Source organism: Lepidochelys olivacea (genome assembly GCF_965140295.1).
Source record: "Lepidochelys olivacea isolate rLepOli2 genome assembly, chromosome: 11".
NCBI classification, from domain to species: domain Eukaryota; kingdom Metazoa; phylum Chordata; order Testudines; family Cheloniidae; genus Lepidochelys; species Lepidochelys olivacea.
Genome location: NC_140421.1, coordinates 75874573 through 75888307, shown reverse-complemented (window position 1 = coordinate 75888307; position 13735 = coordinate 75874573). Strand labels below are relative to the sequence as shown.

Here is a 13735-nt window from a genome sequence, read left to right as displayed (position 1 = left end):
CAAGGTCGGAGGCTGCGAGAGGTTTGGAACCTGTTGGGTCTGATGCACCTGCTGCAGGCAGGATTCTCGGCACAGAAAACACTGGCTTAAGGGGGCAGAATGTGATTTCCTACCGAGCGCTTTGACGCTTGGAATCACTGGGGACCTTGGGGTTTATCCTTTTGGGTTTCCCTTTTCCTCTTTCCTCCCTCCTTTCTCCTCTTCTCTTGCTTCTTTTTCCCCTGTTTCCCTCTCTCTCCCAAGGAGGAGGGTGGGCAAGGGGGGGTTGCTCTCATCGCGGGAGGTCCTCACAAAGAGGTGGGTCTGGATCTGAGAGCGATCCGCTCTGATGGTGACCTGGCCGTCCTGTGGGACCTCTGGTGAGACCTCTCAGCCGCCCGCCCCTCAGAGTCTCAGGGCATGTTGGCCGAGCGGGGGCTATCGACAGCGAGGAGACTCAGGTCCTTTTGGTCTCGTTTCAAATCAGGCAAATAAGTCACAATCAATGCAACGTATGGGATTAATCTTGCTGCTTCAGGGGCGGAAGGAGGCAGGGTCTTGGGGGAAGGGGTGGAGCGGGGCGGGGTCTGGGGCCGAGTGGGGGGTTGCCCCGAGCCCGCACCCCCCTCGGGACGGCCTTGGCAGCAGTATTGGTCCCACCCCGCGGCAGTGTCTCTCTGAGGTGTCAGAAGTGCTGTGAGCAGATACATCCGGGCTCCGTCTGCCCCCAGGCCTCGTTGTGCTAGGAAAAGACTCAGGGTATGTCTACACTACGGAATTAGGTCGAATTTATAGAAGTCGTTTTTTTAGAAATCGGTTTTATATAGTCGAGTGTGTGCGTCCCCACAGAAAATGCTCTAAGGGCATTAAGTGCATTCACTCGGTGGAGCGCTTCCACAGGACCGAGGCAAGCATCGACTTCCGGAGCGTTGCACTGTGGGTAGCTACCCCACAGTTCCCGCAGTCTCCGCTGCCCATTGGAATTCTGGGTTGAGATCCCAATGCCTGATGGGGCTAAAACATTGTCGCGGGTGGTTCTGGGCACATATCGTCAGGCCTCCGTTCCCTCCCTCCCTCCCTCCGTGAAAGGAAGGGCAGACAATGGTTTTGCGCCTTTTTTCCTGAGTTACCTGTGCAGACGCCATACCACGGCAAGCCTGGAGCCGCTCAGCTCACCGTCACCGTATGTCTCCTGGGTGCTGGCAGACGTGGTACTGCATTGCTACACAGCAGCAGCAACCCATTGCCTTGTGGCAGCAGACGGTGCAATAGGACTGGTAGCCGTCATCGTCATGTCCGAGGTGCTCCTGGTGGCCTGTGTGAGGTCGATCAGGAGCGCCTGGGCAGACATGGGCGCAGGGACTAAATTTGGAGTGACTTGATCCGGTCATTCTCTTTAATCCTGCAGTCAGTCCTATAGAACCATCTTATGGTGAGCAGGCAAGCGATACGTATTGCTCGCAGTCCTATTGCATCATCTTCTGCCAGGCAGGCAAGCGATGAGGATGGCTAGCAGTCCTATTGCATCATCTTGTGCCGGGCAGCCATGAGATGTGGATGGCATGCAGTCCTTCTGCACCATCTGCTGTCAGCCAAAGATGTAAAAGATGGATGGAGTGGATCAAAACAAGAAATAAACCAGATTTGTTTTGTACTCATTTGCTTCCCCCCCTGTCTAGGGGACTCATTCCTCTAGGTTACACTGCAGTCACTCACAGAGAAGGTGCAGCGAGGTAAATCTAGCCATGTATCAATCAGAGGCCAGACTAACCTCCTTGTTCCAATAAGAACAATAACTTAGGTGCACCATTTCTTATTGGAACCCTCCGTGAAGTCCTGCCTGAAATACTCCTTCATGTAAAGCCACCTCCTTTGTTGATTTTAGCTCCCTGAAGCCAACCCTGTAAGCCGTGTCCTCAGTCGCCCCTCCCTCCGTCAGAGCAACAGCAAACAATCATGCATCTGAGTTGAGAGTGCTGTCCAGAGCAGTCACAATGGAGCACTCTGGGATAGCTCCCGGAGGCCAATACCTCGAATTGTGTCCACAGTACCCCAAATTCAACCCGGCAAGGCCGATTTAAGCGCTGATCCACTTGTCAGGGGTGGAGTAAGGAAATCGATTTTAAGAGCCCTTTAAGTCGAAATAAAGGGCTTCATCGTGTGGACAGGTGCAGGTTTACATCGATTTAAAGCTGCTAAATTCGACCTAAAGTCCTAGTATAGACCAGGGCTCAGAGCCCAGGCAGCAGACCCAGCATCCCGACCGTGGGACGGTCTCACCCTCTGGATCCAGCCCCCCTCCATCCCCATAGCCCTGGGGCTGCTGCCGCTGTGTCTGTGTGACCCACCCTGGGAAGGGGAGTGCCCCACAGCTCTGGGCTGGAGAACCCTCCCTGGGACCAGGCTGGCTTGGGGGATCATTAATGGGGCTGAGAGCCTGTCACCCCGAGGGCCCAGCTAGGACCTGGCCCCAGCTCTGTCATGGCCCAAAGCCTGTCCCGTGTGAGGGGGGCCCAAGGGCCTGTGGGGAAAGAGCTGAGTGTCCCAGCCCAGGCCCTCGTGGGGCAGTGTCCCGGTCCCAGAACCCCCACCCCACGGGGAGTGACCAGGCCCCTTGGAGACTGAGAGGAGAAGCTGAGAAGAAGCTGGGCCTGGAGAATGAGCCCCTCGCTCATCCCCGGGAGAAGCCCCTCCAGGCCCTTGTAGGGAACGTGGGGCTGGGCCAGGTGTGAGGGGAGCTGGCCCTGCCTGGGCTGGGTTTTCTCTCTGGATGGAGAGAGGCCCCCAGTCTCCAGGCCGGCCCGGCAGATCGTGCAGGCAGTAAATTCCCTGGGCAGCAGAGGTCACGGCCCCGTTAGCCCTGCCTGTGGCCCAGCTCCCACCCACTCCCCATCTGGCTCTGGGGGGCAGGAACTTAGAGCAAAGGAATGGGAGGAATAAACACGCTCATGTCTCTGCAGGGATGAGAAGGCCATGTCTCCGCATCCGGTGCCCGAGTCCCCTGAGCTGGAAAAGAGAATCCGGGATTTCCCTCAAGAGAACAATCTCCAGGAGGCTGTGACGGGATTCCTGGGTAAGGGGCGCTGCTGGGGGTTTCTCTCATTGTATTTGAGCAGGGCAGGGGGAGGGATTTGGCCCAGCAGGTTGGGTTATTATCAGTTCCTGTGTGCCCCTATTACTCGTGGATCAGAGCTTCATTCAGAGCACTGTGACTGCCCAGCCCAGAGGGGCCCAGATCCTGGGAGAGCCCTTGGGGTCCCAGCTTCCCTGGCTGCTCAGAGCAGAGCCCAAAGGGGAAGATTTCAGGAGAGCAGATAATTCATAATCATGAATCTGTGCACCCAGTGCTGTCTCCTGCTCTCTCCCTGGCTTTCTGAGCGCAGGGGCGGGTGCTCTTGGTTAACAGGAGATGTTATCACGGATTCTCAGCCTCCCTGACTGACACCAGCTGAGCATCAGGGCCCTAGTGTTTAAGCACTTTGGGCCACACTTTCAATGGTATTTAGGTGTCTGGTGGGAACCTCCAAAGCACCTAACTCCTATGGACTTGCCTAACCTGCTTCAGCCCTTTTGAAAATCCCATTCTCCGGGCTGTTTCCCTGCCATAGGTCTGGTGCTCTTGAACAGTCCCTGGGAGGAGCTCTTTAGTGTGGCAATCCCTTAAGGTCACACCTTGATTATCATGCACATTGTCACTTTGGATGAGCTATTACCAGCAGGATAGTGAGTTTGTGTGTGTGTGGTTTTTGGGAGGGGGGTGAGGGGGTGAGAGAACCTGGATTTGTGCAGGAAATGGCCCAACTTGATTATCATGCACATTGTGTAGAGAGTTGTCACTTTGGATGGGCTATCACCAGCAGGAGAGTGAATTTGTGTGTGGGGGGGTGGAGGGTGAGAAAACCTGGATTTGTGCTGGAAATGGCCCAACTTGATGATCACTTTAGATAAGCTATTACCAACAGGACAGTGGGGTGGGAGGAGGTATTGTTTCATATTCTCTGTGAATATATAAAGTCTGCTGCAGTTTCCACGGTATGCATCCGATGAAGTGAGCTGTAGTTCACGAAAGCTCATGCTCAAATAAATTGGTTAGTCTCTAAGGTGCCACAAGTCCTCCTTTTCTTTTTGCGAATACAGACTAACACGGCTGTTACTCTGAAACCTGTCATTATGCAAGGCACTGCATTTAGCCGTATGGAGTGGAAATCTATCAACTGCATGAAAAAACTTGTACAGATACAGACAGACATCATCTTCCTTTCCAAATGCAAACAGATGGACATCGTACCAAAAGGACTGAAGGTAAAAAATCCATTACAATCTACATACCACACAGACTATGCCGACAGCTTGTGCCCCACGCTCTCAAAGAAACTGCGGAATCACCTGATCAACATCCTCTACAGCAAACAGGGAAAGATTAAGAATGAGCTCTCAAAAATGGATACTCTCATAAAAAACCAACCTTCCACACAAACTTCCTTGTGGCTGGATTTTACTAAAACTAGACAAGCCATTTACAGCGCACACTTTGCTTCTCTACAAAAGAAAAAGGACACTAAACTTTCTAAACTACTACATGCTACAAGGGGCCACAGCAATGGTTCCCTCAACCCACCTAGCAATATTGTTAATCTATCCAACTATACTCTCAGCCCAGCAGAAGCAGCTGTCCTATCTCGGGGCCTCTCCTTCTGCCCCTCCACCCCCACGAACATGATACAGTTCGGTGGTGACCTAGAATCCTATTTTCGACGTCTCCGACTCAAGGAATATTTCCAAAATACCTCTGAACAACATACTAATCCACAGAGGTCTCCCTACCAACACTACAGAAAGAGGGATTCTAGGTGGACTCCTCCTGAAAGTCGAAACAGCAGACTGGACTTCTACATAGAGTGCTTCCGCCGACGTGCACGGGCTGAAATTGTGGAAAAGCAGCATCACTTGCCCCATAACCTCAGCCATGCGGAACACAATGCCATCCACAGCCTCAGAAACAACTCTGACATCATAATCAAAAAGGCTGACAAAGGAGGTGCTGTTGTCATCATGAATAGGTCGGAATATGAACAAGAGGCTGCTCGGCAGCTCTCCAACACGAGTTTCTACAAGCCATTACCCTATGATGCCACTGAGAGTTACCAAAAGCAGCTACAGCATTTGCTCAAGAAACTTCCTGAAAAAGCACAAGATCAAATCCGCACAGACACTCCCCTGGAACCCCGACCTGGGATATTCTATCTACTACCCAAGATCCATAAACCTGGAAATCCTGGCAACAAAGCCCGTTGCCAACTGTGCCCACATATCTATTCAGGGGACACCATCACAGGGCCTAATCACATCATCCACACTATCAGAGGCTCGTTCACCTGCACATCCACCAATGTGACATATGCCATCATGTGCCAGCAAGGCCCCTCTGCCATGTACATTGGTCAAACTGGACAGTCTCTACGTAAAAGAATATATGGACACAAATCAGATGGCAAGAATTATAACATTCATAAACCAGTCGGAGAACACTTCAATCTCTCTGGTCACGCAATCACAGACATGAAGGTCACTATCTTAAAACAAAAAAACTTCAAATCCAGACTCCAGCGAGAAACTGCTGAATTGGAATTCATTTGCAAATTGGATACTATTCATTTAGGCTTAAATAGAGACTGAGAGTGGCTAAGTCATTATGCAAGGTAGCCTATTTCCCCTTGTTTTTTCTATCCCCCTCCCCCACAGATGTTCTGGTTTAACTTGGATTTAAACTTGGAGAGTGGTCAGTTTGGATGAGCTATTACCAGCAGGAGAGTGAGTTTGTGTGTGTATGGGGGTGGGGGGCTGAGAAAACCTGGATTTGTGCTGGAAATGGCCCACTTTGATTATCATGCACATTGTAGGGAGAGTGGTCACTTTGGATGAGCTATTACCAGCAGGATAGTGAGTTTGTGTGTGTGGTTTTTGGGACGGGGGTGAGGGGGTGAGAGAACCTGGATTTGTGCTGGAAATGGCCCAACTTGATGATCACTTTAGATAAGCTATTACCAGCAGGACCGTGGGGTGGGAGAAGGTATTGTTTCATATTCTCTGTGTGTATATAAAGTCTGCTGCAGTTTCCACGGTATGCATCCGATGAAGTGAGCTGTAGCTCACGAAAGCTCGTGCTCAAATAAATGGGTGAGTCTCTAAGGTGCCACAAGTCCTCCTTTTCTTTTTCCAGGGAGGAAAGTCACCTGGCGTCACCGCCTCCTGACTCTGAGTCTCAGAGCCTTCAGCACCCCTGCTTCACGTCAGCAAGTCCACCTGAGTTGGACACCCAAGGGCGACTTGTCGGCCCCCAGGGAGCCATGTCCCCCCACTCCCTTCCCCCGAGTGACTCCCCACCAGCACTGTGAAAGCCGGGGGGTTGTTACAGGGCAGCCAACAGGCAGATGCGGGCCAAAGCGGGGCCACCCGCTGCTTTCCAGCAGACCCTGAAATCTTTTGATTGTTTCATGACGAGCAGGATCGTTCCTAGTTTTTATTGTTTTCTCCGAAGTCTGGACCTTGACGGTGCCTCGGCCGAGTGGTCCCCAGGCAGCGACTTCCCGCGGGGGCCGATGGGAAAAGCGGCCGCGAGACGCGGGCGCGCACGGCGCAGGCGTGCTACGGCTCGGTCCCGACAGTGCCGGCGGGACTCGACCCGCTGCCGCGCTACGGCGGCCCGTGAGGCCCGGATCCGGGGGGTTCAGCCGGCGTGCGCGGGAGCGGGGGGAGGAGCCCGGCCGGGCCTGGCAGCGCCGCCCCTCCGCCACGTAGCCGCGCGCCAGCCGCGAGGGGGGCTGGGGTCGAGGCCGCTCTGATCCGGCGGCGGGAGCGGGGCCAGCCACGGGGGAGGCCGCAGCATAAAACCAGCGGTTTTGAATTCCCGACCCCCCCCCACACGCAGACACCCACAGAGAGACCCCCCCACACCCCCGACACACAGAGACCGAGACCCCCCCCACACACAGAGACCCTGAGACAGAGACTCCCCCCACACACACCCCCCACACAGACCCAGAGACCCCCCCACACACAGAGACCCAGAGACCGAGACCCCCCCACACACCCCCCACACAGACCCAGAGACCCCCCCCACACAGAGACCCAGAGACAGAGACACCCCCACACACACCCCCCACACAGACCCAGAGACCCCCCCACACACAGAGACCCAGAGACCGAGACCCCCCCCCCACACCCCCCACACAGACCCAGAGACCCCCCCACACACAGAGACCCAGAGACAGAGACACCCCCACACACACCCCCATACAGACCCAGAGACTCCCCCACACACACAGAGACACCCCCACACACACAGAGACCCGCACACACGTCCTGTGAACCGGGAGTTCTCGGCTATTTCTTAAACCACGGGCAATTAGCAGCAAGATTTGAGGAGTCCCTGAACTAGTTAATATCCAAGAATAACAATTACTGCAACCCAATCAAGTAATTTTCATAGTGTGTGTACATATAGACACACACACACACATATATTGGGGCTGTCAAGTGATTAAAAAAAATCACGATTAACTGTGCGGTTGTACAACAATAGAATACCATTTACTTTAAATATTTGGCATGCTTACATTTTCAAATATATTAATTTTAATTACAACACAATACGAAGTGTACAGTCCTCAATTTATATTTATTTTTGATTACAAATATTTGCTCTGTAAAAAACAAAAAAATTGTAAAGATTCTTAAACCTTGGGCCGAGCGCTGTTGCTGTTTTTAGAAATCTCACATTGGTACCTTCTTTGCGTTTTGTCAAATCTGCTGTGAAAGTGTTCTTAAAAGGAATATGTGCTGGGTCATCTTCCAAGACTGCAGTAACATGAAACATATGCAGAATGCAGGTAAAATAGAGCAGGAGACCTACAATTCTCCCCACAAGGAGTATAGTCACAAATTTAATTGATGTATTATTTTTTTAACGAGCATCATCAGCATGGAAATATGTCCTCTGGAATGGTGGCCGAAGCATGAAGGGGCATACGAATGTTTAGCATATCTGGCATATCTTGCAACGCCGGCTACAAAAGTGCCATGGGAACGCCTGTTCTCACTTTCAGGTGACATTGTAAATAAGAAGCAGGCAACAGTATCTCCTGTCAGTTGTAAACAAACTTTTGTCTTAGCGATTGGCAGAATAAGAAGTAGGACTGAGTGGACTTGTAGGCGCTAAAGTTTTAAACTGTTTTGTTTTTGAGTGCAGTGATGCAATCAGAAAAAACCCAACTGCATTTGTTACACTTTCACAATAAAGAGTTTGCACTTCAGTACTTGTATGAGGTGAATTGAAAAATACTATTTTTTTGGTTTTATCATTTTTACAGAGCATATATTTGTAATAAAAAAATAATAATATAAAGTGAGCAGTCGGCACTTTGTGTTCTGTGTTGTAATTGAAATCAGTATTGAAAATGGATCAAAAAATATATAATAAATTGCAACTGGTATTCTATTGTTATAAGCGTGATTAATCGCGATTGATTTTTTTGAGTTAATCGTGTGAGATAACTGTGATTGACAGCCTTAACGTACATATATAAAATAATACCAAATCCTCAGAACACCAATATAATGGGGAAACTAATTCTTACCTTAAAATGACAAGTGATTTTATGTACTCATGTGGCACTTGTTGGCATTGCCCTAGCAACAAAGCTATTGAAACAGAAAAGCAGGCAGGGTGCGGCAGTGAGGCTGATGCCTAGCAGGGCTACCAGGGGGGAAAAAAAATCTTTTCATTTTGCCTGTGCTCCTAAGAGGTTGAAAGTTACCTAAACCCCAAAGCATAAAAGTGGGAGTGGGGGCAGGTGCTTTGAAACTTCCATTCCCAGGATCGCCATGGCACATGGGTCATGAGAGACAGAGTCTACAGGCGCCAGGGCAGGGCTTGCAACTAAACTCCCATGTTTCCCTCAGGATTTTCAAACTACACTGGACCCTCACTAGAATGTGGGATTTGGGATCCATGCCAAATCCCGCATTCTAGCGCGTACTGCATCACAGCGGGGACCACGTTACAATGAAAGTTAATGACGGTGACTAAATTTGGGATCCGCAAGCACGTTCTATCAGAATTTGTGTTCTATAGACGCGTGTTCTAGCGAGGGTCCGGTGTATAACTTTCAGGTTCTCGTCTCTGTCAACTCAGGCTATGTCTACCCTATAGCACTTACAGCGGCACAGCTGCAGTGGGCTAGCCCCTTGTTCTGTGTTTGGGAGTGGCGGGGATTCCTTCATGGTCTTTTTCCTCTTTCAGGTGCTTTCAAGGGTCATCATGGTGCACCTTGGTAAGTGCAGACAGGGCTTGTTAAGGGTTGCGTGCACACCATGTTGTACTGACAGACCCCAGTTTCTGCATCCCTCTAAATCAATCACAGTTAGTGGAGAATGTGCAGCCTTCACCGCTGAACTCTCTTAAGGGTTGGTAGAGCAAATCTGTCATCTTTATTGTAAATAAATTGCTGTAAGACCTCAATGTCCTGGCAAGGTACAGACTTCGATTCCATCATGAAGAATAATCTATTGTTGCTGCGTAAGGGCAGGTTACAGCAGTTTTCTTGATTTTTAAATGAAACCAAGCTTTTCTCTAAGGCCTTTGGAATTTTTTGGCTCGACGTCTATACGCATCTGTTTATAATCAAATCGATTGTGACACCTGTTGATCTTCCCTTCAGCTCATCTCCTTATGAAGAATTATCATGGAGGACACGTAGCTATCCGATTGGCTCTTGGTGGTTGTGCCAACAGACCCTTCTTCCGTATAGTGGCCGCATATAACAAGCGAGCACGGGACAGCAAGTATTTGGAGCAAGTGGGCTGCTATGACCCACTCCCAAATAGCCACAATGAAAAGCTTGTTGGCTTGAACATCGAGAGAATCAAACACTGGATTGGTTGTGGAGCACATGTCACAAAACCGGTTGAAAAACTTCTAGGTAACTCAGTGTGTTTTCCAATCTGAACTATTTGCTTATTTCTCTTAAAAAACAATAGGTTTTCCTTGGTGATCCTCCGCATACTTGGAGTGCCAAAGACTCTTTCTTCATTTCTTTGCATGAATCCTTGAGAATATGTATATATGCAGTCACCCTTCTTTTGGCCACAGGAAATGGGATGTTTCAGAGTCGCAGCCTTGTTAGTCTGTATCCGGAAAAAGAACGGGAGGACTTGCGGCACCTTAGAGACTAACAAATTCATTTGAGCATAAGCTTTTGTGGGCTACAGCTCACTTCATCAGATGAATAGAATGGAAAATATAGTAAGAAGATCTATCTACACATACAGAGAATCATGAAAAGGTGGGAGTTGCCATACAAACTGTAAAAGGCTAATTAAGATGAGCTATAATTTGTTAGTCTCTAAGGTGTCACAAGTACTCCTGTTCTTTTTGAGGAAATGGGAACGGGTCTCATTTATGGAGAGGCTGAGCTGGCCGAGACAGCAGTAAAAGGCACTTCAAGCCACTAGAGGGTTAGTGAGAGAGACAATTACTCTCACTTCCTAAAAGTCTCATTAACTATTGGAACAGTTGACCGAGCGTTGTCGTGAATTCTCCATCACTGACAATTTAACTTGAGATGGCATGTTTTTCTGAAATATATATGCTAAGAATTATTTTGGGGAAGTTCTATAACATGTGTTATATAGGATGTCAGACGAGATCATCACAGCGCTCCCTTTTAGCCTTTGAATCTGTGCGTCTAGAACAGTCATATTGCAACTCCAGCTATAAATATCAATAATCTTTCTTTCAGGTCTTTCTGGATTTTTCCCATTGCATCCTATGACAATCACAAATGCAGAAAGATTAAGGAAGCGAAGAGCCTTGAAAGCCATAACAGCTTCTGAGGAAGAAACTCCAGCTGAAACTCCAGCTAAAACAATAATTTAAAAAACCAGGAATTACAACATGATGGTCATAGATGATCAGCCACCCATAGCAGCCATTCATATTCCAGCGTGTTAAGCACAATAAGAATTGAGCTATGTTCAGAGGCAGACGGCTATCCCTGTTCCTTGGAGGAACTCGCACATCATTCATTCTAGAGTCTTCCATCCACATTCTGACTCGCTTAAATGTCTTAGGTAAGGCTTGTACCATCCCCGAAGATCACCAACCTCAGACTCTGGTAGACCAAATAAAGCCACTGAGTTTGAGTCATAGAACCATCACCCCAAAAGCCTTAATGCCAATCAGTGCAAATCTCAGAATTGATGATGGGGAGCACATGAGATCTTTCTCAGCCCACACAGTGCAGCGCATCACCCCTTTTAAAGCACTCGACGTAACAAAGCTGAGACACGCTCACTGGACGATCACAGTATCCTGCTTATTTAAGAAGAGCACAATACAATAGACCACTCTAGTGCTGACAGAAAAGACGCTTTCCTCAGCTGTTGCTCCAAGATGGCAATCTGCTGCTGTTCCTGCATGTGAGGAAGTTGGTGGGGCTCAAAAGGAGGGCAGCTCACAGCAAGAGAAATGGCTGAGAAGAGCTAGGCAAGTTAGAGGCACTTGAGATTCATTGCCGGCCTGTGTGTTGCTCCCTTGGCAGCACACCCATAAGGGTGCGGGGAGAACCATGGAAACTCAGCCAGCTCTCACTTGCCAGGCAGCTGGGAATCGGTTACATTTTTAATGGAGAAGTAAAATCTGAGCAAATGTATACATGGAACCAAAGAAAAATAAGATCTTTTGGGTGATACCTGAAGTCCTGCCTGAAAAGGTCCAGGCAGACATGGCTGGTTTGGATTTTGCCTATTAGTACATTTAAACCAGGGGTTCTCCGAACACATTTTTTGGTGGCCTCGGATTGTGACCCACCAATTCTTCCTGGTGGCCGCACTGACACTTTTCCCTAAAATACGTAACTGTAGGAAAAACAAATAAATATGCACAGACACGTGTCCAAATCCTTGTAATTTAGTGATGTAGGTTTTTTTCAGACTCACAAATAATATGAAAAATTATATTTGTATGTTGAATATTGCTTTTCGCAGCACACTCAGTAGCTAGCTGGGAGTTTGTGAAAAGTGATATTAACAAACATACAAGTATCACTTTTCACAGCCTCCCAGGTAGCTAGTCAGTGTGCTGTGAAAAGTGATACTTGCATGTTTCTTTGTTTCGCTTTTCTCAGCAAGCCCCAGGTTTGGAGAGGGAGGCAGCAGGGGTCTGGGGCAATGGGGGGGATAGAGGTAGAACCAGGGAAGGCAGTGGGGGCTGGGGGCGATAAATGGGGGTTCGGGGAGGCGGGGAGAATGGTGAGCCCTGCTGCCATATGGCTGGACAAAATCATGTTGTTGGTGTAATGCAGGAGGTCAGATTAAAAAACTCACATTAGTCCTGTCCATGGAATCACAGCACTGGAAGGCCCGTCCTAGTCCCGTCCCCTGCACTCAAGGCAGGACTAAGTACAGTAGAACCTCAAAAATACGAACACCAGAGTTACAGACGGACCCGTCAGCCAGACACCATGTGGCCTCAGAAGTACGCAGTCAGGCAGCAGCGGAGACGAAAAACAAAAAACCCAACAAATACTGAGCTGTGCCGGCATGGCATCGTCCAGTTCGGCACATCGGGGCTGCCTGTCCCCACCCCCACCCACGACTTGCCACGCGGAAGGCCAGCCACGTACAGGTGAAGACGCTGAGGTTCACAGGCACAGCTGTGAGCTCCCGAGAAGGAGTGCTGGGGTCTGCACTAGCCACAGGGGCTGTTTCCCGCCTCTGGCTGGGAGGGGGACAAGCCTGCAACCTTAGTCTCAGTCCAGGAAAGAAGCTCCCTGAGGTGCTGCTGGAACCTGGCCGCGAGCGTCAGCTGCTGGAGCCCGAACTCCTGCCCGCCTGCCGCGCTCTGGAGGAGCGGCTGCGTTTGAAAGGGCCCCGGCCTGCACTGCGCACCCACTGGTGCCAAAGCGCCCCCGGGTGCCTCACGCATCACCCTTGCAGTCAGGGGGCGAGAATCAGAAACTTGCCGGGCAGCCGCTGCAGAGTGTGAGCCCCCGTTCCGAGCACTCCGCCCTGAGGAGCAGCCCATAACGGCTTGGGCAAAGTTACCAACAACCTCCATTCCCGAGGTCTCCGTAATTCTCCTGTATTATCTAGACCAGGGGCTGTCAACAGGCGAACCACGGGCCAAATCCGGGTTGCCAGACGCTTTTGAACGGACCCCACAAACTTGTTATTTACATATTATCGTTATTATTATTTTTTTAAATGATTTTCTCTGCAGTCTGGCCCCTGACTGTACATTGATGAAGAATTTGGACCTTGACAAAAAATAATTGACTACCCCTCATCTAGACCATCCCTGAGCGGTGACTGTTGATCCTGCTAAGAACCTACAATGACAGAGATTCCACAACCTCCCTAGGTAATTTGTTCCAGTGCTTAACTATGCTGGCAGGAAGTTTTTCCTAACGTCCAACCTAAACCTCCCTCGCTGCAATTTCAGCCCATTGCTTCTTGTCCTGTCCTCAGAGATTCACAAGAACAATTTTTCTCCCTCCTCCTTCTAACAACCTTTTATGTACTTGAAAACTGTTCTCCTGTCCCCTCTCAGTCTTCTCTTCTCCAGATTAAACAAACCCAGTTCTTTCAACCTTTTCTCGTCGATCATGTTTTCTAGACCAGCGGTTCTCAACAGGGGGTTCGTGGCCCACTGGGGGTCCATGAACCCGTGGCTAAAATCCAAAGCCCGAACCCCAGC

The 13735-nt window shown here is 49.7% G+C and overlaps 1 protein-coding gene across 2 annotated transcripts; it reads left to right on the top strand.

Moving 5' to 3' along the window:
• The first annotated feature begins 2937 nt into the window (after window positions 1-2937).
• Window positions 2938-11937, top strand: LOC311528691 (small ribosomal subunit protein bS16m-like). 2 transcript variants are annotated; one of them, XM_084644028.1, is made up of 3 exons: window positions 9080-9311; window positions 9699-9959; window positions 10779-11937. In XM_084644028.1, the coding sequence occupies exons 1-3, from the start codon at window positions 9260-9262 to the stop codon at window positions 10913-10915; spliced, it is 450 nt and encodes a 149-aa protein (XP_084500154.1). In that variant the 5' UTR covers window positions 9080-9259; the 3' UTR covers window positions 10916-11937. The 2 variants fall into 2 exon arrangements, with proteins under 2 accessions (XP_084500153.1, XP_084500154.1); XM_084644027.1 differs by lacking the exons at window positions 9080-9311; window positions 10779-11937 and adding an exon at window positions 2938-3052 and having other exon boundaries at window positions 9699-9989.
• Window positions 11938-13735: the final 1798 nt, after the last annotated feature.